This window comes from Lindgomyces ingoldianus, assembly GCF_010093535.1.
Source record: "Lindgomyces ingoldianus strain ATCC 200398 unplaced genomic scaffold BDR25scaffold_46, whole genome shotgun sequence".
Lineage (NCBI taxonomy): Eukaryota > Fungi > Ascomycota > Dothideomycetes > Pleosporales > Lindgomycetaceae > Lindgomyces > Lindgomyces ingoldianus.
Window position 1 is genome coordinate 288,750 of NW_022985207.1, and position 23,671 is coordinate 312,420.

Here is a 23,671-nt window from a genome sequence, read left to right on the forward strand (position 1 = left end):
ATATGCACGGCTCCCAGCGTTTCGGAGATACAACGTTCTATATCTCGCTCGACGATGTACGCCAGGGCAGCCTCACCACATGGGTCGATCCGTCTCTAGAGGCGGTCTATCTGCATTTCCTTGTACCCATCAGGGAGGACCACTACGTGGGCGTCCAAATCTCCATCGTACCATTCTCTCTACGTGAATTTCCTGGCCAAGTCTTTCACTCCGCCCAGGGGGCTATCGTGCGGTGTTGCGACCAGCTGGACGGAGGCGACCTGCTGCCACATGTCACCGATGCAGCGGATGCAATATATAAAGCTTGTGTCTCGTGGCATAAATGGAATCTTAGGGCCCCTGGGTTCTGGTAGATACGCCCCTCATCATCCCCTCTCCTAACGCCCCCTACTTGCTCCCGTCCTTCCCTTCTCGAGTACCCCTCATTCCACCAATGCTAACTGCGCAGGTCCGAAGTCACACATGGCAGCCAGGTGCATAGCCCACTCGACACGAGCATGGATAATGCCAGTATGCAGTTGAAGCAACAATTGATGGAGACACAAGACCAAGAGATGGCATCACCGAGCGACAGTGCTGTGCACCTGAGCGACGGGTTAATGCAAACGTCACCGTCGAGCTCGATTTCATCTTTACATTCGTGCAAGAGAAGTGGTCCAAGCAACGTCACAACCAATTCGACATTCGAGATGGAGAAGCCCGCAAGAAAGAAGCGAAAAGGGCGACCTAGCAGCCTCGCGGAACCTATCATGGAGACTGCAGATATCCTCCTGGAACGGCTCAGCTCCGCAACCATCTCAGATGCGGAGGTAACGTCGTACATTGCACTCGCCAACATGGAGCACCCGCCAGTGACTCCCAGCGGCGAGAACGTGTCCCGAGCGTGGGAGATGTGTATTAACTTCGCGCGGCGGTCCAGTCAGAAGCTGAAAAATGGCCGGTTCCTGCGCTTCCTATCCCTCTGCTTCTTTCTCATATGGGAGAAGTACTCGGAGAAGCAAGGGAAAAGTGCTGCTCGCTTGGTACGCACTCCCTCCTTCCACCCTCTCTTTCTTAAAACAGTGGGAGTGCTGGCTGCATAAGTCCAAAACTAAGCAATGGCAAAATAATCCCTATACTGCCATCGTACTTAGCTAAGGCAAAAATGCAGGTCAATGCCAAGATGCGTGAGGCGGGCTTCTGTGGGCACTCTCGAGGCTTTAAAACGATTCGTGACGAGACGAAACTGATCAATCGCATTATCGCATCAATCCAAGAATCGTGCGGCTTCCAGGACGCAGGGATTCTCTACCACATCGTCTTCGGTAAGCATCTCACCGTGATTTACTTCCCGTGACCGCCTTTACACATGAAAACAAAAAAACGGGAAATAGGCCCAAAGGCAAAATATGAAGGAAATGGGACTTCTAGCACGCTGAGTAACAATAACAGAGGCCTCTAATTATCAACTCCTCCGCACCATTAATCGCCTAGGCAATGACAAAAAATCCAGCATCCTCGAGTACATGTGCAAAAACATCGACCTCGACACGCTGCGGGACTCATACCCAACAACATCAGCTATCTGCGTGCAGCGCATCATCCAGCAATATCTGCCGAATCTTTCGTAAGTCTCCCCAGTGTGGTCACAACGGAGTGGAGGCAATCCTACAATATCTTGGCATCGCCTGACAATCTCCTGACAACAATGTATACTCCTGTAGGGCAGAGGCGATCAACGCGGCGATCGAATACCAACCAATAGGCAGTAGCAGAGCAGCTGCATATACGGAAGCATTTGGCCTCCCGCCGACTTCCGCGCAAGGTGAGCCGGCCCGCTTTTATCTCACCAGCCCCACGTGTCACACATGGGAGACCGAATCCAATGTTGCCAAATCACTCCCCAACATGGCCAAGCTATAACTCTCCGAACTAACGCGTGGCAGGGCAACTACATCTTGGCGACGCACAGCAATCCACCGGCCTCCTTGCCCCGGACTTGGACGCAAGCATGCCCCCGTACCACGACGGGCTTCACGCGCACATATTTGCCGATGATGGGTCCGGCGGTATCTCCGACGCTCTAGATATGCTGCAGGGTGTTGAGGACTCTTTTATGCCGTTTGCGGTGGATGTGGAGGGGCTGGATATTGGGTTTCCTATTCACGATTTGGATGGTTCGCAACTTTAGACTATATCGGGTTATTAGCGCGCTGGGGGTCATTGGACTTTCACTGATATAGCTGAGACAGATGGACCATTTTGCGCGGCATTTGCCGGGCACGGTGAGCTTTTTGGCCTTGTTTGTTTTATTGGCATATATAACTACATGATGGATCTGTTCTGGTGTGTTCAAAGATATAGCGAAACGAAAGACATATGTATATCCACAATATAAATTGACATAGAGACAGTCTTTGTGGAGGTAGCCTTTTTTTAGACCTAGCTAAATCAGACCGAGCTTTCTTACTAGCTGAAATAAAGAGCTGTATTAGAGAAATGGTGATAGATCTAAGCCATGTAAGAAAAAGTAGATAGATCAAGCAAAATTAAGGCACAAGTCCACAGAACTCGATATAGTGTCGAGTCACGAGCGACGAATATGTCAAACCATCTCCTATGTCCTTGCATAGGCTGTGATGATCAACCTGCTTCGCCCGGCAATTTCGGTGGCCAAGATGGCGAGAGACTCGGCTCCCAATAGCTCGAAGATGGGCACTGTGCTCTCCATCTCCTTTGACAGCCAGTTCCGCAGCTCGACCGCAGCCAGGGAGTCAATGCCGTAGTCTTGGAGGCTCTTGGCTGGGCTCACGTTCTCGGGTGGAATGCCCGTGCGTGAGACGATATGTTCAACGAGCGCACCTAGGATGATGGCAACAGCGGCATCGAGGCTCGGCGCCTGCTTAAGGGCTCGGCGCAGCGTATCATCGGAATTGCCGGCGCCGCCGGCGAACGAGGACATGATGCGGTAGCGCGAGAAAACAGGCCCGCGCAGGGCTGGCAATGAGGTGTCTGGGTGCCAAGCTCCCAAGCCTGTCACGATGTGGGCTTGCCTAGGCTCGCGTTCCGAGTGCCGGATAGCGAATTCTAGAAGGCGCATTAGGCGCGATTCGTCGGTGAAATCGAAGCCCTGCCGCTCCATGGCCAGCCTCAGCGCGTCATTGCGCGCCAGATAGCCGATGCCAGCCACGGCGCCGATGTCAACAGTGGTCGCAGGAAGCCCGCGCTCCCTCCTGTACAAAGCGAAAGCGTCGAGGAACGTGTTTGCGGCAGCGTAGGCTGCCTGCGCCGTGTTGCCCACGATGCCACTGATGCTAGACTCCATGACGAAGAAGTCCAGATCTTCAGGCAGACAGGCGTGCAAATTCCACGTGCCCTGCACCTTGGGCCGCAGGACAGCCGAGTAGTCTTCCAGCTTCATGCCGTCGAGCATGGCGTCGCGCAGGACCATGGCGCCCTGAACAACGCCTCGTATGGGGGGAAATCGTCGGCGGGCGTCGTCCAGGACGGCAGTGAGCTGACCCGCGTCCGCGACATCGCAAGCGAAGACGACAGTGGAACAGCCCGCATCGTGTAACGCGGCCACCGTCTCACGAGCTGCCTCGCTGTCAGGACCGGAACGGTTGAGGAATATAAGGTGACGCGCCCCTCTCGCGGCCATCCACATAGCGGTGGCGCGACCAAGCCCCCCGAGCCCGCCCACTAGCATGTACGCCGCGTCGGGCCGGAGCAGGGGCCGGCCCGCTGCCGCTGCCGCAAACTTAACAACGTCATGCCCCTGGACAACCGCCACGAGCTTGCCCATGTGTCGTCCTGTCTGCATCCTACGGAACGCCTGCTCGAGCTGCGAAAAGGGGTACGTCTCGAGCGGAGACGGCCCTCGCACCCTGCCATCGGTGTACAGCGCCAACACCTTGGCCATGACCTCCCGCACCGCACTGGGGTCGTTTCTCAGCGTGTAGGCCAGGTTGTAGGCCGTAAAGGACGCGTTGCGGGCAAACGGAGCCATGTCCAGCCTGGATTTGATTGTGATGTCTCGCTGACCTAGCTCGACGAAGCGGCCGTACGGGGCTATGCATTCCCAACTCTCCCGCAGCGCCTCGCCCGCTAGGGAATTCATGACGACGTCGACGCCGCGGTGGTGAGTGAGCCGCATGATGTCGGCGGCAAAGCTCGTGTCACGGCTGTACAGGATGCGCTCCTCTAGCAGACCGAATTGCTCCATAACTAGCTTCTTCTTCTCCACGCTGCCCACGGTGACAAAAATGTCGCCGCCGGCCAGCATACTCAGTTGGACCAAGGCCTGTCCGAGCCCGCCCGCAGCCGCGTGAATCAGGATGGTCTCGCCCCTGCGCAGGCGAGCGATGTTGTGAATTGAGTGATATGCCGTTACATAGGTGATTGGAAGTGCCGACGCCGTCTCAAAGGAAAGCGAATCGGGAAGACGCAGGACGAGCCGAGCATCAACCCTGAGCCTCGTACAGAACGAGCCGCCAGAGAGACACATGACTCGGTCTCCTATGCTGGGAGCCTCTGGATCTGACTCGACGGCCGACCCGACTGAAACCACCACGCCTGCGCACTCGCAGCCCAAGTTTTCGACTGGAATCTGGCCCATGGACATCATCACGTCCTTGAAATTGATGCCCGCCGCTCTGACTTCCACCTCGACCTGCCCGACCCCAAGCGGGCCCTCGACACGCTCGTCAGGAGCGAAGTGCAGGCTGTCCAGCAGACCAGGCGTGCCCACTAAGAGCCGCGACGAGCCTGTCTGGTCCAGTCGGTGAGGCGACGGTACACCCTGGGATGGCTGCGGCCTATTCTCGGCCTGCAGCTGCTCGCTCGCGTCGACATCCTCGACGAGGCGAGGCACGTGAAGGACTCCGCCGCGCTCGGCGAACTCGCATTCGGCCGCGTCATTGTTGCCAGCAGATGCAATAGTGCGCGAGAAGAGGTCGGCAATGACGGCGGCGGCGGTCGTACCTATTGCATTACTGCAGCTGTCGAGATCCAAGGTGACAACCGGCCTATCCCCGGTTTCGGCGCGGATGGTTCGTGCAAAGCCATAGATAAGCGAAGCTTCGGGGTCCACACCCCTCCCGCCAGCCACTCCCGCGCCCCTGGTTACCCACAACAGCCCTGCCCCGCCGAGGGCAATCCTCTTAATCGCCTCCCACTCCAACGCCCTCGGTGCAGCAAGCACGTGCTTTGTGAGGTCGCTGAGGACGATGCACGCCTGATCTGGCTTGGGGTCGGCGTGCTCTAGTGGAACAGTGTGCGTCGCAATCCCACGTTTCTCGCACAACCGCTGCAGTTGCCCCAAATCAATACCCGGCTGCTCATCGTCCACCACGATGAGCGCGTCTTTCACCTGGCCCATCACCTCGTGAGTGGCTGCCGTCCGGAGGAACATCGCATCGTATGGCTTTCGGTTTCTGGAAAGCACAGCATGCGTCGTGTAACCAGTCTGCCGAATCACCGCGTCCACCGCCGATGACGACAGGTCTGCCCAATGGTCGCTCTGGCTTGAGAGAAAGCTGGGCATGGGGCCCCATAGAATAGTCGCGACAGCGGAATGCACCGCATTGTTAACCAGCACGAGCCTGCCACCAGGCTTGATCATCTTAAAGGTCGATGTCAGCGTTTTCGATAGCTGTTCACCTGAATTATGCACATTGAAAGCCACTACAACGTCGTAGGCGTCGTTGACCCCTCGCGAATTCACATCCTCAAGTACGCCGCCATCGCCAGCGTTGACTCCCTTGAACGCGACTGACTCAGCCCAGGCGGGAAATTTGGCCTTGACTATTTCATCCAAGTCAAATTCCGTATCGGTGAAATGGAAAGTTGTGAAGGGAGCCGTGTCGTGGCCGAGATTGGTTAACAGAGAGAGCAGGTTCAGTGACGCTGGGCCTGATTGGGGCCCTAATGTTAGGATCGATAGATCTGGCTTCTTGTGGGCGAGAAGATAGAGGTAGCTTGCCGCCGGCTGGTTGTTTTCAAAGAGCCCTGGGGTAGCGCTGACGGCATCTAGGTCGTACTCCTTCCCCAGGTCCGCAGGCGACCTCTCGCCAACTAGTAGATCCGGCAGTATTTGGGCAATCCGTCGTACCGTAGGACCAACCTCTCCGAACACCTCGTCTCCACCAATAGCATTATCTTCCCTAGAGACCTTCGACTGCTCTGCTTGGGAGTGCATCCACTTCCAGAGTCTGTAAGGGTACTCGCCTGCTGACACTGATTTCTGTTCGGGAACCTTGGCGAGAGCAGCCCAGAGTAGACACAGAACAGCTTCATTCAGCTGAATTGGCATCGATGCCTCGGTTGCTGTAGGAGGTGTGCAGATAGCGGTGACCTGCTGCTCTGTCAAAGCGTCTATTTCAGGCGCCCAATTCATATTTAATGCCCTTGATGGCACCGTATTGTCATTTGCGCCCGCTTCATGGCGGTCCAGGGCCGCCAAGGTTATTTCGCCCACGTGAACGACTGGCTTGCTACCAGATGTATAAGAACCTTCAAAGACCGTCATGGTCGCAGAGGTGAAGCGGTAGTCCTTGGGGGTTGTCGCTGTGTACGAGTTCAGTGTCTTGCCTGGCTGTCTCGTCAATCCATGCGCGATGTACATATCTTCGATTGAGACAGGGATCACAGCATCCTGAAGGTTGCCCAGATTTGCTTCTAGCACTGGGAGGAAGGTCTGGAAGATGCTGTCTACCACCGCAGGATGTATGACAAAGTCATGCTCAAATTGCATCGGCATACCGGCGGCCGTGTCTGGAATTTGTATTTCGGCAATGCATTCTCGTCGCCCGGAGCGTATACTGCAGATATTGGCGAAGGTCGGACCATAGTCCATTCCAATCTGGTGAAGGTGCTCATAGAACTCTGCGACGTCTGTCGAGTTCACGCAGATGCCGTCATAGGTTTCAGCCAGCTCCTTGTAAGCAGCCTTTTCCGACTCATCATGTGCCTGGCCGTTGACGGGATTCGATGTCTTAGATGGAGTTCGAACCGCAATCAGTCCACGGCAATGTTCTGTCCATCGATTCTCCCTCGAGACGGACGAAATACAGAACTCATCCCACAGGCTCGACGGCGATCGGACGCTTTCTGAGAAAGGTTTGAGCGTAATTACGACTTCCACCTCTCCAGGTTCATCTGGGATGACAAGAGCGGAGCTGATGTGAACATCTCGGAACTGGTAGCCTACAATCTGTGTGCCCGCCGCCCTCATCATAATCCGTTGTCTCGCTGCCTCAACTGCCATGCTGATATAACCTCCCGCCGGGTACACGATGGAGGACTGGATCATGTGATCTCGCACCCAAGGTATCTCCGACAAGCGAATGTAATTCCGCCAGCGTGGCTCCAGCATACTGGATTGAGTCTCCAGTACACCGAGAAGATCGACTCTGGGAAATGGCCGTTCACGATATGCTCTACTGATCCTTGATTCGGCAGTGTATGATTTGGTGTGGTTCCAGGCATACGAGGGCAGGTCGATCAACGGAGGAATACCGCATTCAGCATGCTGATTGACAGCAGCCATCCTAATAGCTTTTCCTGCCATGAACAGGTTGGATGCAAGCTCCAATGCCGTTGCCACTGCATCCTTTTTTCGGACCAAGACCGACCAGTATTCAATGGCCGATTTGGTGAGTGTCTCATCTGCTTCCAGTACCTGCCTGCTTGGCCCAGCGAGGGCTGCATGCGGGCCCATTTCCACCAGTGTCTGCACCGGGTAATTACTGTCCGAACCACCACGGTTGGCCATTTGGCGCAAAGATTGGGCGAATTTGACCTCGCCTACCATGTTGGAAACCCAGTAGTCCGCGTCCAGCTTGGAGATGACGCTCTGCTTGCCAGTTAAAGAGGAGAAAAACTTGACGCCGTTACCCTCGAGCACCTTAATGTTGTTAATGGCGTTCCGATAGCTGTCCGCAACAAGTGCCATGTGATGAGAGTGATACGCAACTTCAACGATCAATTTCCTGTTGTACACGCCTTTCGTTCGCAAGACTTGGTGTAGCTCGTCAAGAGCAGCCTTGTCTCCAGAAACAGTTATGCTGGAAGGGCTGTTAGAGCAAGCTATCACGGCCTTTCCACTCTGCAAACTCGAGAGGATCGGGATAAGGTCATCCCTCCCCATGCCCACTGCGGCCATGGCGCCTTTCACACCTGCTTTGGCAAGCTCCGTCGACGCGCAGCCTCTAGCGTATGCTACGAGCATTGCATCCTCTAGGCTTAACGCACCGACGGCGTATGCGGCTGCAATCTCTCCACTAGAGTGTCCAGTGACGCAGTCGGGACGTACACCCCAGGACTCGAGCATATCCACTAGGGCGATCTGCACAGCCGTGCAAAGGGTCTGACTATACATCGCTTTGTTTATATGTGAAGTATGAAAGTCTTTCTGAAGCTCATCTACAAGGTTTTGGGTTAGCACCAGCTCAAATTTGGGCGCACACGCCCAAGCACACGTGACATACCTAAGACATCAAACGATGCTCCCACTTGCCGGACCGCCGCTCCGCAGAGTTCCAAGCTTTTTCGGAAGCGTGGTGAGCCACAAATGAGCTCTTTGCCCATGCCACACCACTGGGCACCCTGTCCAGTGAACACAAAGCCAAGATTCTTCGGAGGAGGATTATTGGTGAATTTGACGGCCTTGAGCCGCGAAATCAGATCTTGCCCAGATGAAGCAGCTACAATGGCTTTCCAAGGATGAATGGTTCTCCTGTCGCTGAGCGTGAAAGCGAGGCTTTGGAGGAATCCAGCGTCGTCTCGGTCCGGTCTCTGGCTGACGTAGTCCGCGAGTTTGCCTGCCCACGCATCCCCTGCGACCGAATCGAACGCGGAAAGTACAAAGAGTTGCGGGACAGAATCCGGGTCGTCTGACTCACTCCCATTGTCGAAACCGTTCATGTCGAGGTGTCCTTTAGTGAACACGTTGCCATTGGGAATTCCGTTGCCGCTGACTTGTCCATTCCCGGTGGTAAGATCATTATTAATGAGAGTTCGATACCCGTTCACAGTGCGGTTCCGTGGGGTTGGTAGACCATTAGGTACTTTGTTTCCATTAGGAGATTGGTACCCCATATCAAGAGTATCCTGGATTGCCTTTATCGCTAAGGCAGATCTTCTTGTGTACCTTCCAGCATCGATACCACGCGCCATAAGATAATCTTCAGCGCTTTCCAGAATTGCGTGGACGTTCGCCCCGCCATAGCCAAAGCTGTTTAACGAGGCACGGCGAGGCGTCAAGCACGTCCATGCTTCAACAGTCGTAGGAACCTAGTGGTCAGGAATTAGTATTCAACCACGGGATATCAAGATGTCCAGAAACGCTTACTCTGAGATTCCATTCCTTTAGTGGAATTCGAGGATTGGCCTTCTCGAAATTACGCTGTGGCAATATGACTCCATTCTCCAACATTAGAATGGATTTAATAACTCCTGCGAGCCCACTCGCTGCTTCAAGGTGCCCAATGTTCGTTTTCACCGAGCCAAGGACGAGAGAATCTTTCAACTTGCGCCCGGGGTTGAAGATCTTAGATATAGCAGCGGTCTCAGTTGTGTCACCGGCCTGGGTACCTGTTCCGTGACATTCCACGTAGGAGGTCTCCAGCGGGTCGAGGCCAGTCTTCTGGTATACCGACCTGATCAGTGACTCTTGCGATTGGCCATTGGGCAAAGTAATTCCCGGCGTCTTGCCATCTTGATTGGAGCTAGTACCACGAATGACAGCCCGGACGGTGTCACCGTCTCTCAATGCGTCGCCTAGACGCTTCAGGATAAGAACAGCAATGCCCTCACCTCGAGCATAGCCATTCGCTCGTTCGTCGAAAGTATAACATCTTCCATCGGGTGAGAGAAACCTAAATGCGCGTAAGCCCCAGTACCTTGGCAAGGCTTGAAAGGGAAAGGTTCGCATACTTCATCATACTCATTGTTACCATAGCCTCAGGGCCCAATATCACACTGGCGCCCGAAACGATGGCCTGTGATGCGTCTCCAGATAGTAGACTCTGGCAGCCAAGATGCAGTGCAGATAAACCCCCGGAGCATGCCGTGTCTACTGTTATGCTGGGGCCTTTCAAATCGAAGGAGTATGATACTCGATTCGCCATATTCGCTCGAGAGAAAGCCGAGTTAGTACACTGGTACATAGCCACGCTCTCCGGGTCTCTCCAGAGCATGTCTGTATAGTCCGTGCAAAAGCAAGCTGTGAAAACCGAAGTGTCGGTCCCGACAACCTTGGACATTGGAATTCCAGCATTCTCGAGAGCTTCGTACGAGCATTCTAGAAGCATACGTTGCTGTGGATCGAGAGCTGCTGCCTCCGGCGCAGATATGTTGAAGAATGGCGCATCGAATTCATACACATCTTGCTGGAACCAGTGTCCATATTCGACGTTATGCTGTTATTCGCATCAGCTTATGCTTAAATGTTGCTATGTGGTTGGCTGACCGTTCCGTATCTATTCCCATCTGGATGATAGAATGCATCGTTATTCCATTTTTGCTTGGGGATCCTCGCCCGGCTTTCCCGGCCTTCAGCAACCATTCGCAGCAAACCGTCGGTATTGGTGGCATCCCCAGGACCGCGAAAGCTCATACCCACCACCGCGATGGGTGTCACTAGATCTTCTTTCTGGACGGTTGGCGACATGATGATCCAAGAAGTCCCTGCAACAACGAACGAAAAACCGGGTTCTCGGTTTCTTTATACACAAGAATTTCAACGAGGGCGCCGAGTAGGTGGTACGGTAACGAGAGGATTACCTTGGCTGGTTGACTCGAGGATGATCGGATCGAATGGAAATCGTTATACTATCACTCATCTCGTATATATATAGCTGTTATCTCGCACATACATAATCCTTGCGTCTCGCGATCCCTTTATCTCCTCCCTACCCCCTATCAGCCTCGTGCTGTAGAGATCAGGGACCTGAACTAGTCTGTTCAAGAATCCGGCGCTCTATGAGCCAGTGTGCGCACAGATTTTTCTAGTTCTGATTCAGCAAGAAACTTATTCGGGATTTGTTTTTGGATGGATTTAGTTTGTACGCAGCAAGACGATACCTTTATACTTTGAGTTGGCGTACCGAACTCTCGGGGTACACCGGCTCTTGAGAGCTGATTCCCCACCACAACTTGCCTCGAACTAAAACCTTTTCCATCCTTCTATTAAAGCTACGGAAGGATTCAATAGTTGCAACGTAGCCCATCTACAACTTAGTCCAGCTGGGTCACTTCCTCCAGTCGGTGAAGCATTTACGTCCTCCCGCAAAAATAGTTCGGCTACATATACAAGGCCAGAGTCGGAGCAATACCCCAATGCTTTCAATGCGCACGTATGCTTATACCCTTCAGTCATAGAAGGCACAAAATACGTCCCTAGCTCCTCCCTGAAGCAAGCCAGAATTCACATTACATTGTTTGCAATGGTCCTCACAGGCACCGTCTCGTCCGCAACAACTTACAATGCCATTCCCATCTTCGCCCCGGCGTACCGACCCGCGAGTTTCCCTTCGCGCTTCTCAGACATGACCTGTCTCGTTATCAAGTATCGAACAGATGGTCAACAAATCCGGGCCCTCCTTCCAGACAACCTAGCAATTGAAGAACAACCCATCATCACCACGCGATTTATCTACTACGGATGTTCACCCATTGGCCCCTACCACGAGTTTATCCAGAGCGTGGAGGTCACCTTCAATGGCTCCAAGTACGATTACTCGCTACTCATCATCCTGGACAACGAGGATGCCGCTTACTCGGGACGAGAGCTGTGGGGGGCACCGAAGGTAATGGGATCGTTCGAGTTCCCCGACAAGCCAGATGGGGTGAGCGGATTCTTCCGCGGCAATGTGAGTCGTCCGGTCGGACATCCTATCGCAGAGATCCTGTTCAAACCCACCGTGCTCCTACCTATCGAGCGCTTCATCGAGCCCGAACTGAACAGTCTGTTCCTGCGCATCATCCCCTCTCCCATGCCAGAGAAAACACCGCATATCCGACAGTTCACCGAGGTCGCGTTCAAGCTGGAGCACACGCATATTTGGGAGGGTGTGGCGTCCATCGGGTTCCCCGCGCAGTCCATGTTTGATCCTCTGCACTTAACTCACGTTGAAGAATACATCTCGGCGCACTATGCTAAGGGGAGTTCGGCTACAATCTCGCCAGTCAATATACACGACTTCTAAAAAGTTCAACTCTCGATATTTTTCACGGTTGCAGGCGTTTATGCAGAGCAGTAGTTACGCAATACGATATACAAGCTTCTTCGCCCTGACCTGTCCAGCCTTCATGACTTCCAGCCCCAATGGGATACCTTCAAGTCCCCCGTCTCGTACTTCGATTGGGTGGTGTCGGAGCTTTTGCTCGTCCAGAAGCTGCTGGCAGACCCCGAAGAATGTTTTAGTAGACTCGTAGTCGTTAGTGTTCGCAGGGAAGTCGGCGAACTTGAAAAATGCCTCCCCCATTGCGGTGTAGCCGAGTATGAACTTGGTGAGCGCGTCTTTTCGGGGAAATTCCACAGGGAGGGTGCAGCAGTAGAGCACGGGCTGCGAAGATGTATCGTGTGAGAGTGCGGTACTACAGATGACTGCGGTTGCCTCCTCCGAGATGCAGTCCAAGGCATGGTATAGCTTGTCTTTGGTAAATTTACGTATCTTCTCCCCGCAATCAGGGTCATGGTAGTCGAAAGCTTCGGAAGCACCTAGCGACTTGACGAGGTCGAAGTTTCCGGGGCTACAAGTTGTGATGACCTCGAGACCAGACCTAGACTACCATGTTAGTGCGTCTCGCGACCAGGCTTGTTTGGGGATTCAATCTACATTTTAGCCATCTGTATGGCCACAGTTCCGGTCGCTGTGCTGCCACCATAGATCAAAACGGGAAACTTCTGTGAAACCTGCTCCGTTGGTAAGGGAAGCTTAAGCGTTTGCCACAATCCCATTCCCACGGTCGCGATGGCCACCGGGAGACTTGCCGCCTCTTCATAGCTCAAGGAACCAGGAATGCGGAACAGGATTCCCTCCCTCACGAGCGCATATTCCCCATACGTACCGTCCTCTGGATGCACTGCGTTGGCCCCGTGAACGAATCCCGCCACGCGGTCCCCTTTCTTAAGGGCTGAATCGGGCCCGACTTCTTCGACGGTTCCTGCGACATCGCACCCAAGGGTGCACCCGTTGCAGGGAATGAAGTGGAGGTGTTTGAAGTCCGTGGGGTTTAAGGCTACAGCTATGGTCTTGACGAGGCAGTAGCCCTGGCGCAGCTTTGGAATCTCTACGTCTTGGATGGCGAGCTCGCCGGCTTGCACGACCTTGATGGCTTTCATCTTGCAAACAATGAGCGGTTGGGGCGGGCGGTATAGAATCGAGTGATAACACGCGCGATGTGGTTGGATATGATGCGCGGCGAGTGTTCTGGGGGGAGAGGCACGGCTCTTTGACCAGCTTAATGGATGGTCTTGTGTTGATACACGAACTATTTTATATCTGAGAAAGCAGTATGCGACGCCGGAATGGATGTCAAAATGCATCAAAACTTTGGATCACGCGCGTCTGCTTTCCACCAGCTCGAATCATTATAATCACTCCGAGTATCCCAAGCGAGCAAGGCCAGCATATACAATCTGATCGTCATTCGTGACATGCACCACCAACTGCAACCTATACTCTATTTTATCAGTATATATCCTTGGTTAAACGCCACGCAACCTTTCTGTTCGCCAGAGCCGCCTATGAGTCGGTTTTCCGCGCGATCTCCCTCTTCCGTCCACCTAACATCATGTCCTCGCTACTACGCTGTACGCTGTTCAACCCCTTCGTAATCGCCTTGCCATTTGTGCCAAAGCTATTCCAGAACGCACTTCCTATATCCCCAAACCAATGGCCGTTTTACTCAGCAGGCCTAAAGGTTCTACAACCATTTGCCATCGTTGTCACAGTTGCTAGACTGCTAGGCGCAATCAACCAGTGGCTGTCAAAAAAGGCCACCAACAATTTCGTCGAGGACCCGACATGGGACTGGCCCAACGAGCTTGCTGTCGTGACGGGAGGGTCCAGTGGTATTGGCGCTGAAATTGTACGGGGACTTGTCATGCACAAGGTCAAAACAATCATCCTGGATATCAACCCACCAGCTTCAAAGCCAGGTTCGTATAAGCCACGTCTATTGTCGTATATCCATTCTTTAAACTTTTCCACGGATAACATCCAAAGCAGAAGATGGCGTGGCTTTCTATAAAGTAAACCTAACTTCATCCTCTGAGGCCTGCGACGCCGCAACCATCATCAAAAGCACCCACGGCAACCCCACCATCCTAATTAACAACGCCGGCACCGGCACCGCGCAGACGATCCTCAGCGAATCCGAGTCCGAGCGCCGCCGCGTCTTCGAAGTCAACTCACTCTGCCACTTCACACTCGTGCGCGAATTCCTTCCCGCAATGATTGAGCGGAATCACGGGCACGTTATGACGGTCGCCAGCACGGGGAGCTTCTACTCGCAGTCGCAGAATGTGTCGTATGCGAGTTCCAAGGCGTCGGCTATGGCGTTCCATGAGGGGCTGGGCCAGGAACTCCGGTCCCGGTACAATGCGAGGAGGGTTCGCACATCGTAAGTTTGTCGTCCCTTGTCGACGCCGTTACTGATGGAGGCAGAATCGTTTACCCCGATTTCGTACGCACGCCCCTCGTTGAGGCCCTAACTAGCAAGGTGTCCCAGTTCCCCCTGAAAATTGCTGAGCCCAGTGAGATTGCGGATGAGGCCGTTGCTGCCATTTTATCGACATATGGACATAGCATTGTGCTGCCGAGATCGATGGAGTATCTGGCTCTGCTGAGAGGTCTGCCGCTGTGGATTCAGAGAATCGTTCAGGCTTACGATCCGGATCCGTTGGCGCTTGTAAACCAGTAAAGCTTGTTTGGGTAGATGCATGGAGTGTAAGGCCCCGTGGACTACGATCCGTTTTATGGGCTTTCAGATGTACCAAATTAGTGCTGCACAAGATAGCTTTGACCTTCGGAGAAAATACTGCCTAGGGTACTGGATGCTCTCCAAAAAAGAAAAATTGAAAGACAGAGATAGATGAAATAGACTTCTAGACATATGAGCCTGTTTCACTGAAAAGAGAATGGACGATAATCGGAAAGAAGGCCCCTGGCTTTTCCTTGCTCACTTCAAAGTCTAAGAAAGGTAGATGTCAAGATGCACCTATACGCCAGAAAATCAATGTCGCCCACCACATGAGTATCTATCTCTCCAGATTCTGTAAGCTAGACATAGCAAAATACTTCCCGCGCCTGCGAATCAATTCCGCATGGGTGCCCGACTCAATAACTACGCCATTCTCCAAGTAAAAGATGATATCCGCGTTCTGTATAGCACTCAGGCGATGAGCAATTGAGATTGTCGTACGACCCTTTGCCGCCGCGTCAAGAGCAGCTTGCACCACACGCTGGGATTCGGAGTCCAATGCCGACGTTACCTCGTCCAGTAACAAGACCTTCGGGCGCCTGAGGATCGCTCGGGCAATAGCAAGTCGCTGCTTCTGTCCTCCGGAGAAATTGTTGCCCTTGACACCGCACATTGTGTCGAATCCAGAGCTAGACTTCAATTAGCTATTGCAGATTAAAACATTTCCTGTATGACTTACGGAAGGGAGACAATAAAGTCGAGGATATGTGCGTCTTTGCAGACTTTCTCTAGGTCTTGTTGCGAATACTGGGATGCATCGAGTCCGAGTGTGAGGTTCTTGCGAATAGTGCCTTGGAAAAGAGCAGGTTCCTGGTTGACAAGTGCTACTTGGTTACGGTATGCACGCAAGTCCATGGAGAAGACGCTTTCGCCATCCATGGTAATGCTACCCGCAATTGGGTGATAGAAACGTTCAAGCAGGGAAACAACAGTGCTCTTGCCGCTACCACTAGCTCCGACTAGAGCAATATATTTACCTTTATGGACAGTGAGATTAAGGCCGTTCAGAATACGCTGCTCGAGACGAGTGGGATATGTGAACCTGACATCCTGGAATTGGATTTTGTCTTCTAAGACTGGATGGGTTTCAACAAAACTTGGGATCCTCTGGCGCGCACCATCGAACAGGCTTTTGAGGCGAGCAGCGGAATTCTTAGCCTTGGCCAGATCTGGTGAACTGCTAAAGATCATTCCAGCAGCGTCGCCGCATATGTTTACAGCAGCATGACTTAGAATAAACTGAAACAGAGTGTATTCGCCCTTGATGACGAGCGTGCCGCCATACCATAGACCAAGGGCAGTACACAGCATGGATGCGGACTGCGAAAATGCGAACAGAGTTGAGGAGATCAAGCTCGATCGTATGCTCTGCGAGTCTTGCTGGACGAGTTGCTCATGGAATCGTGCTGTGATCCTAGACTCACGATTCAAAGACATAACTGTGCGAATGGCCGATACTGCTTCGCTGGCCAGGGATGCAGTCTCCTGGTATGCTTTCCGTAAATGCGCATCGAGTTCATACATGACCCGAAATCGAAGGAAACCACAGATCAGAAGAACGGGCACAGTGGCGGCACCCACAAGCCCGAGCTTCCACCCAACGGCAATACTAGTTGCGAGGGCACCGATGAGAGTGGTGAATGCCATGGTGAATAAGCCAAAAGCAGTGCAACCCATGCCTGCCATGCTCGATGGTTCAGTGGAGAGGAACGAAACCAACGCGCCAACTCCATGCTCCTCCATGTCAAAAAATGCCATATCTTTGTGGAGGAGAGCGCGAAAGGTCAAGTCGCTGACATGGTGGATTAGCCTCTCCGTACAGATGCCCACGGTAGCACCTTGGGCGGTGTAGGCAAATAGCTGTACGAGGCCTAGAACTGCATGCATTCCGGCCCATAGATTAGACTCAGATCGGAGCTGCGTGTATTCGCCTAGGGGTTTTGCGAGCGCAAAGAGGCATTTGGCCAAGAATACTGCCTGAATGGGCGCACCTGCACCTGCTTGGATAGACCAAAAGAAACCCTGAATCATCAATGATAATGAGTTCCGGTGGAAGCCCATTATGAACTTGAGGAGCGTCCTAAGAGGATATATTTGGCTGGGCTGGTCTAGCTTTTCAAGGGCAACCGCATCTGCATGGAAGCTTTGAGACAAATGGCTTCTTGGAATGGTATGGCTAGGCTTCTTGATGACCTCAGAGGGGGAATCGGGTCGACAACCAGCTGAATCGGACGAAGTATCTCTTTCAGGGATGTTTCCTTCACTCAGATTGATCGCCTGGGTTGTAGCAAGGTTGCTGTAGGTTCCTTCTGCTTGCAAAAGTGTGTTGTGGGTTCCCTGCTCAACGATTCGGCCATTTACCATCACGACAATTTTATCGGCAGCCTTAATTGTGGACAGGCGATGCGCAACAATGACAGTCGTTCGTCCCTGAGACGCTTTTTCGATAGCAGCCTGGACATGAGCCTCACTCTCCGAATCTAAAGCAGAAGTGGCTTCGTCAAGCAATAGAATCTTAGGATTGCGGACTAGGGCGCGAGCAATGGCGATGCGCTGTTTTTGACCGCCAGATAGCAAGACACCGGCCTCGCCAACAAGAGTCCCATAGCCATCAGGGAGCTCGGTGATGAACTTGTGGGCATTCGCAGTTTCAGCAGCATTGTAAACGAGGGTCTGAACATCTTCGTCGGAGAGATTTTCGTATTGAGTGTCCACTAATCCATTCTTTATGTTCTCGAAGATGGTCGTGGCAAATAAGGTGGGCGATTGCTGGACCAAAGAAATATGTTGCCGTAGCCAGTGCAACTCTAAGTCCCAAAGTCTGTGGCCGTCTAGCAAAATATCCCCGGATAGAGGATCATAAAAGCGCTCGATAAGCTCAATAACGGTGCTCTTGCCAGATCCCGATGGCCCAACAATTGCTGTCGTCTTCCCAGCTTCGATGACCAGATCTAGCTCGTCTAGCACGGTGATTTCTGGCCTGGAAGGATAGATGTGGCGGACATTTCTCAATTCAATCCGCCCGGCCACGCTGTCTAGGCTTTTCTCCCGCGAATGGCCTGGGGATTCTGGAGCCCTGCGTTCGATGGTACTGTAAAGTCTCGATCCAGCAGCCGTGGCAACTGCAAAAGCCTGGAGTGGTGGGATGATGCTGCTGAGAGATGATATCCCTGTCACGATTGCGAGGACGATGGTCAAGATATCGACGTAAGATATGGTGCCTGCAACCAGAAAGCGGGAACCCATCCAGAAGCCTAATCCGATGGACAGATACACGACAGCATAGACAACGCCGAGCAGCGCACCGCCGGCCGCCCTAGCTTTGTTCGCCCAGCGTTCAGATTTGACCAGCATTTCATCATAACGGGCGGCCAACTCGGTTTGCGCGTTAAGCCCGACGAGAGTTCTGATGGATGAAAAGGCCTCTTCTGTGATGGTGCCTGCTTCTGCAATTTCTCCTAACCATTGCTGGCGATATTTTGTCACCATCGCACCTCCAAAGGCAAGAACGAGCGCAATGCATACAGGGCCAGAGGACATGATGAGAGTCAACCGCCAGTCATGGATGAAGCCGATTACAAAGGCCGCAACAACGGAAGAGGTACATTGGACGGCAACGCTGACTTTCTCCGAGATGCCATCCCGAATCAGATTGGCGTCGGCGGTCATATGGGTTGCGATCTCTCCAGCGCCAACACTATCGAAGAATGCAATGTTCTGGCGCAGAAGGGCCGCGAGATACTGTTCCCTGATCCGGCTCGATAGTACAATGCCCGTGCGGATGAATCCAATTGCGGCGATGTAGCAGGTCACGAGCTCGCCAACGAAGAGGTAAACGAAATAGATGGTGTAGCGCGTTAACTCGCTGCTGACTTGCTCTGTCCCTGAGGCTCCGATCCAGATGCGTTGTATGCTGCCAACTAACAAGCCTATCACCACAGCAGGTAACGTTATGATTGCGCCGGCGGCAGCAGCGCACAGGAATGACAAGGCAATGATGGCGACATCCTTTTTGGTGGCATATCGGAACAACTGGAAATATCCAATGTTGTGAACAGGCGTTGCAATTTGCTGTGCCAGTGCTTCGCGCTCCGGAATAGGCTTTTCACTGTGGTACTGCGCCGCGATCTCCGTCTGCAAGGTTTCGGCTGCCATGTCGCAGGTCTGCTGTTCGAGGTTGTATCTGCGAGCCTACGCCTATCGAGAGTGTTGGTGGCGGCGAAGAAGAAAGGCCGCAGTGATCATGAGTGGAGATGTACTGAGTGGCAGATGTCGAAAAGTCGACATTCGCATCCGCTGACGCGTTGTGAACAGAACAAACGAGACGGCCAAGGGAAGATACCCATGAACATCACCTGTTACAGCCAAGGCCTCGATCACGGGGTCGCACACGTGACGGGTTCACTTATCGCGATCGATTGCATGGGGACAAGAAAAACAGCAGGCCAGGGGGCCCTGTCTCGCTTGTGCGACTCACAACTTGAAAATGAAAGACGTATCTTGTCTGAAACAGAAAATATTTCGTTCTGGGTTCGGGGATGAAAGTCGGCTGATAGCGAATGACGCCCGACGAACACGAATCAAGTTGGACGGGCGTATCCAGTCGAGAACACTGATAATTAACGCGCGGAGGGCAAACCTGGTCCCCGTGGAGCAGAATCTATATTAGGCCAGCGAATTTATGCACTCACCCCAACACAACTTCTCTCTGTTCATGACGGGGTGCTAAGACGTAGTATCTTCCCGGCTAGGCCGCTAGTGGGATTTTAGATTGTTGACAATAATTGCTCAACTCTTTCGCAGAGGCGGGTAGTAAAAAAGAAGTTAATAAAACTAAGATCCCTAAGCCGTGACTTGGTCGCTGCGTTTTGATTTGCGCCGCATGTACACCCAAAGGATCATGCACAAAGGATCACGAATACGTCAATTGCAGCAACACAAAGTGGAGTATAAATACCAACGGATCTCCAAGACTGCTAGCCAGTATGGATTCAACCCATCTGCGGCCCTGGTCTCAACCATACGGACCCAGAGCCTAGATTTTGTACTATGTCTGACACCTCCCTCAAACTACCTCGAATACTCTGCCTCCATGGTAAGTTACAACACAACTGTTAACGCCGCACTTTCTCCCCTCAAGCCCTTGAACTGACAACAAGACCAGGCGTAGGCTCAAATGCAGACGTCCTGTTCGTTCAGATACGCACCCTGCGCAGCCAGCTCGATACAACCTTCCGCTTCGTCTTCGCCGACGGTCCCTTCTTCTGCGAACCAGGACCCGGCATGCTCCCTGCTTATCAAGGCGCCGAACCTTTCAGACGGTGGCTCCGCTGGTCGCCGAAGCATCGAGTCCTCAAGCCAAAATTCCACCTCGAAGCTCTCCAAAAATGCATTGAGGATTCCATGAAAGAGGACGACCAAGCCGGCGCGACAGGGGCATGGGTTGGCCTTCTAGGCTTCAGTCAGGGTGCGAGGCTAGGAGCATCTATCCTGTTCGAGTCGCAGAGGCGGGAGACAGTGAAACAGAAGGGCGGCAAGACGGTGGGCTACGAGGGCGAAAACGTTGAAACCAAGCTGTGGAGTCAGAACTGGCAGTTTGCAGTCTTGTTCTCTGGACCTTCGCCGCTCATCGCAATGTCGCCTGGCCTCGAGCATCTCCCGCTTCAAAGTCCTGAAGAATTAGATCTTACAACTGAAGAGTTGGATAAGTTTGATCCTACGGAGAAAATCTGCATCCAGAGGCCTACGCTCCATGTCATTGGTAGAAATGACGAATGGGCGTTGTCACAGCGGAGGCTTTATGAGAAGTATTGCTCGGAGGCTTCGCGGAATTTGATAGAATGGGACGGGGAACACCGGATCCCTATCGAGCCTGCGTTGACAAGCACGATATGCGAAAAGATATTAGCTATAGCTGGCAAGACGATAGGTGGGCAGTGATTCATAAACAGGTTGATGTAGTATGATTATAGTTCACGGAATCCAAGACAGAATGACTTCAGCCATCTAAACCATCAACAAACCCCCCGTAGCACTGACGCACTGCCCAGTAATCCACTGGCTTTGCGGCCCAGCAAGGAACGTTATGACACGCGCGATTTCCTCCGGTGATGCCACCCGTCCCTCCATTGGCGTAGCAGCCGCAACCATCTTGTGGAAATTGGCAGACTCCTCGTCTTCCGTGATCTTCGTCAACATATCTGTGTCTGTCAGCCCAGGCAGAACTGCATTCACACTGTGCCCGTAAGGGCCTACAGCAGCGGCCAAGGACCGAGTAAAACCCTCCAGTCCCGCCTTTGACGCAGCGTAGACCCCGTAGAGAGGTCCTCCAGTCCGAGATACGATGGAACTTATGTTGACAATGCGGCCTGGGCGGCGAAGATGCGGAACCACGGCTTGGGACATGAAGAACGCAGCACGTAGATTGACGTTGATAGCGTCGTCGAAGTCCTCGACTGTAGTTTCGAGGAACGCCTTTCTGACGCTTGTGCCGGCATTGTTGACGAGGACGTCAATGCTAGGACCAAAGGCTTCCAGTGTCTTGCTAACGACTGTCTTGGGCGAGTCGATAGTTGCTGCATCCGATTGGATTTTTATGGCGCGTGCCCCGTTTCCGAGATTGTTGATCTTGCCCACGAGGTCCTCGGCCTTGGATTCACTCGAGGCCGAGACAAATGTGATGGCAACCTGTATCAACTGTCAGCTCCACAATCTACGTGGCTGACTATCCGTCTTGCATTAGCGCCCATCTCGGCGAGATTCAGAGCAACGGCCGCTCCAATACCACGCGCTCCTCCTGTGACAATGGCGACCTTTCCCTCGAGCGAATGCATTATTGAGATGGCAAATAGAATTGAGTAGACTTGAACCGATTCCAGACATTCTCTATCATTATTTTATACATAGTCGATGATGGTAGGGGTGACGGACGACAAGAGGGCAAATCAGCTCTCACGAGCTGATTTGTGCGATGTGGCACTGGTCACAGGCGAGTTGAGGGAACCCCACCGTACGAAAAACGAAATTGTGAGACATCAACCGTTTAGTTACGTGGCTTGTAGACATCAGGATCCAGTGAGTGAATGCGGTACATATACCACGGCGGCAGAGCACGCAGGCGCGCTAGCCATGCGTTGCTAGGTGGCAGAATGACTCTGCCTGCATACCCGGTCAATACCTGGTCCACTACCGCTTCACCCACATACTTCGGGTCCAGGAGGAGTTCCGGGAAATCGTGTAGAGTGGTCAGCTTTTCAACCATGGCGGTCCGGACGAAGTGAGGATAGACAATGCTATGTCGATTATCAGTGTGGGGCAGCATGCATACAAGGATTGTTTCTTGTGCTTACGTTGTCCGAACTCTTCTGGCATTGTATCTCATACGCAGCTCCTGTCCAAGACCCTCGTGGAAGGCCATGACAGATGCTTTGGAACTGGCGTACGTTGTAAGCTGTGTGGTGGATATGAAGCTAGAGGCAGACGCCATTGTCACAATGTGACCATGATTGCGCTTGCTCATAGCCGGAAGGAATTCTTGAACCATGCGCATCTGCGCAAAAACATTGACGTCGAACTGCCGCTTCCGCTGCTCCGTCGTCTCCTCTACTATGGTTTTGGCTATAGCAATACCAGCATTATTGATCAAGATGGAAGGATCGCCCACTTCCGCCCTCATCTGCTTTGCGGTCTCAACGACCATTTTATCCGAAGTGACATCGACGTGATAGTATTTCACACAAGCGTTTTCTATTGGAGAGTCAGACAACACTTCCAGTCCCGCAATTCTAATCCTGGTCCATACTTACCTAGCAGGTTGGGAGCGGGAGCAGCAATATCCCATATAGCGACCTTGATCCCACGCTGTGCAAATCTGCGTGCCATATCGGCGCCAATACCTCCAGACCCCCCGGTGATGAGAATAACTTCCTTAGTCCAGTCCCATGATTGGTCATCGACATAGTTGTTCAGACTCCAGAAGGAGTAGTACGCATTTATACGTTGCAGGACTTTGAATACGGAAATGCCAGCACACAGACTAACGACTGGAATGAGGAACATCTTGGGTGTCAGAATCATCCTTGAAAGGCCAGTTGCGTTGTGGATAATGACCTGAACAGGCCCCATAATGATGATTGACAGATGTGTTGTAAATTGCAAAATAGGCCGGACAAACCGAAGAAATCGCTGGAGAGCAGTGGTCGAAAGATAAAAAAGTGGAGGGTAAAAGCGAAACGAGAAGTAATTGGAGTGTAGTGGTATACGTCGAATGCGGGATGCTTTTGTAGGCAAGCTGGGAAAGTCGATGGTTAGTGAACTGTTACAGTCGTCATCCCGTTCGATAAAGCCTCCCTCGTATTGTTATCTATTCAGGACAAGTTCAATATATTGAGGATGAAGTGGTAGAAGCCTTCTATTGGAGCGGTTGATAGAATTAAAGATCCTGATATACAATATTGACTTCACAAAAGAAATTTGTTAGCCCGCTTTCAATGGCAGTTCAACATGTATAGGTCCTTGTGCAAAACGGAAATCTAGTTAAAATAACTACAGTTACGTTGTTGCTGTACTAGTTTGTTGTTGCTCTGCCGAGTTTCATGTCTCTGATAGGGCCTCTCGATGTCAAAATGTTCACAATGCTGCTGGCTTGAGCAAGGTAGTTGCTAAAGTGATAATATGAAGCAAATTTAAGCAAAGAAATTAA

The 23,671-nt window shown here is 52.6% G+C and overlaps 9 protein-coding genes across 9 annotated transcripts; 4 read left to right on the forward strand and 5 right to left on the reverse strand.

Moving 5' to 3' along the window:
• Positions 1-2: 2 nt before the first annotated feature.
• BDR25DRAFT_296804 (uncharacterized protein) lies at positions 3-2,383 on the forward strand (the record flags this gene model as incomplete). Its single annotated transcript, XM_033688957.1, has 6 exons — positions 3-349; positions 449-1,022; positions 1,151-1,304; positions 1,432-1,606; positions 1,704-1,804; positions 1,926-2,383. The coding sequence occupies 6 exons, from the start codon at positions 3-5 to the stop codon at positions 2,168-2,170; spliced, it is 1,596 nt and encodes a 531-aa protein (XP_033541255.1). The 3' UTR covers positions 2,171-2,383.
• On the reverse strand, positions 2,295-10,651 carry BDR25DRAFT_381212 (uncharacterized protein; the record flags this gene model as incomplete). The annotated part of the gene is made up of 6 exons (XM_033697699.1): positions 2,295-8,403; positions 8,469-8,953; positions 9,074-9,273; positions 9,332-9,857; positions 9,916-10,400; positions 10,451-10,651. The coding sequence occupies 6 exons, from the start codon at positions 10,649-10,651 to the stop codon at positions 2,597-2,599; spliced, it is 7,704 nt and encodes a 2,567-aa protein (XP_033541256.1). The 3' UTR covers positions 2,295-2,596.
• Positions 10,652-11,426: 775 nt separating this feature from the next.
• Positions 11,427-12,188, forward strand: BDR25DRAFT_242539 (acetoacetate decarboxylase-like protein; the record flags this gene model as incomplete). Its single annotated transcript, XM_033685787.1, has 1 exon — positions 11,427-12,188. One exon carries the CDS (start codon positions 11,427-11,429, stop codon positions 12,186-12,188), a length of 762 nt encoding a protein of 253 aa, XP_033541257.1.
• A 54-nt stretch (positions 12,189-12,242) lies between these two features.
• On the reverse strand, positions 12,243-13,327 carry BDR25DRAFT_329214 (oxidoreductase-like protein; the record flags this gene model as incomplete). The annotated part of the gene is made up of 3 exons (XM_033692442.1): positions 12,243-12,359; positions 12,390-12,765; positions 12,822-13,327. The coding sequence occupies 3 exons, from the start codon at positions 13,325-13,327 to the stop codon at positions 12,243-12,245; spliced, it is 999 nt and encodes a 332-aa protein (XP_033541258.1).
• A 452-nt stretch (positions 13,328-13,779) lies between these two features.
• BDR25DRAFT_381231 (NAD(P)-binding protein) lies at positions 13,780-15,166 on the forward strand (the record flags this gene model as incomplete). The annotated part of the gene is made up of 3 exons (XM_033697700.1): positions 13,780-14,146; positions 14,241-14,610; positions 14,655-15,166. The coding sequence occupies 3 exons, from the start codon at positions 13,780-13,782 to the stop codon at positions 14,908-14,910; spliced, it is 993 nt and encodes a 330-aa protein (XP_033541259.1). The 3' UTR covers positions 14,911-15,166.
• Positions 15,167-15,247: 81 nt separating this feature from the next.
• BDR25DRAFT_242524 (multidrug resistance protein-like protein 1) lies at positions 15,248-19,125 on the reverse strand (the record flags this gene model as incomplete). Its single annotated transcript, XM_033685786.1, has 2 exons — positions 15,248-15,599; positions 15,650-19,125. 2 exons carry the CDS (start codon positions 19,123-19,125, stop codon positions 15,248-15,250), a joined length of 3,828 nt encoding a protein of 1,275 aa, XP_033541260.1.
• Positions 19,126-19,983: 858 nt separating this feature from the next.
• On the forward strand, positions 19,984-20,910 carry BDR25DRAFT_296814 (uncharacterized protein; the record flags this gene model as incomplete). The annotated part of the gene is made up of 2 exons (XM_033688958.1): positions 19,984-20,065; positions 20,135-20,910. The coding sequence occupies exons 1-2, from the start codon at positions 20,020-20,022 to the stop codon at positions 20,908-20,910; spliced, it is 822 nt and encodes a 273-aa protein (XP_033541261.1). The 5' UTR covers positions 19,984-20,019.
• A 66-nt stretch (positions 20,911-20,976) lies between these two features.
• On the reverse strand, positions 20,977-21,803 carry BDR25DRAFT_296816 (short-chain dehydrogenase/reductase-like protein SDR; the record flags this gene model as incomplete). Its single annotated transcript, XM_033688959.1, has 2 exons — positions 20,977-21,657; positions 21,696-21,803. The coding sequence occupies 2 exons, from the start codon at positions 21,801-21,803 to the stop codon at positions 20,977-20,979; spliced, it is 789 nt and encodes a 262-aa protein (XP_033541262.1).
• Positions 21,804-22,012: 209 nt separating this feature from the next.
• BDR25DRAFT_296819 (short chain dehydrogenase/reductase-like protein) lies at positions 22,013-23,125 on the reverse strand (the record flags this gene model as incomplete). Its single annotated transcript, XM_033688960.1, has 3 exons — positions 22,776-23,125; positions 22,320-22,716; positions 22,013-22,262 (listed from the first exon to the last, which is right to left on the reverse strand). Exons 1-3 carry the CDS (start codon positions 23,092-23,094, stop codon positions 22,013-22,015), a joined length of 966 nt encoding a protein of 321 aa, XP_033541263.1. The 5' UTR covers positions 23,095-23,125.
• Between the last annotated feature and the right edge of the window lie 546 nt (positions 23,126-23,671).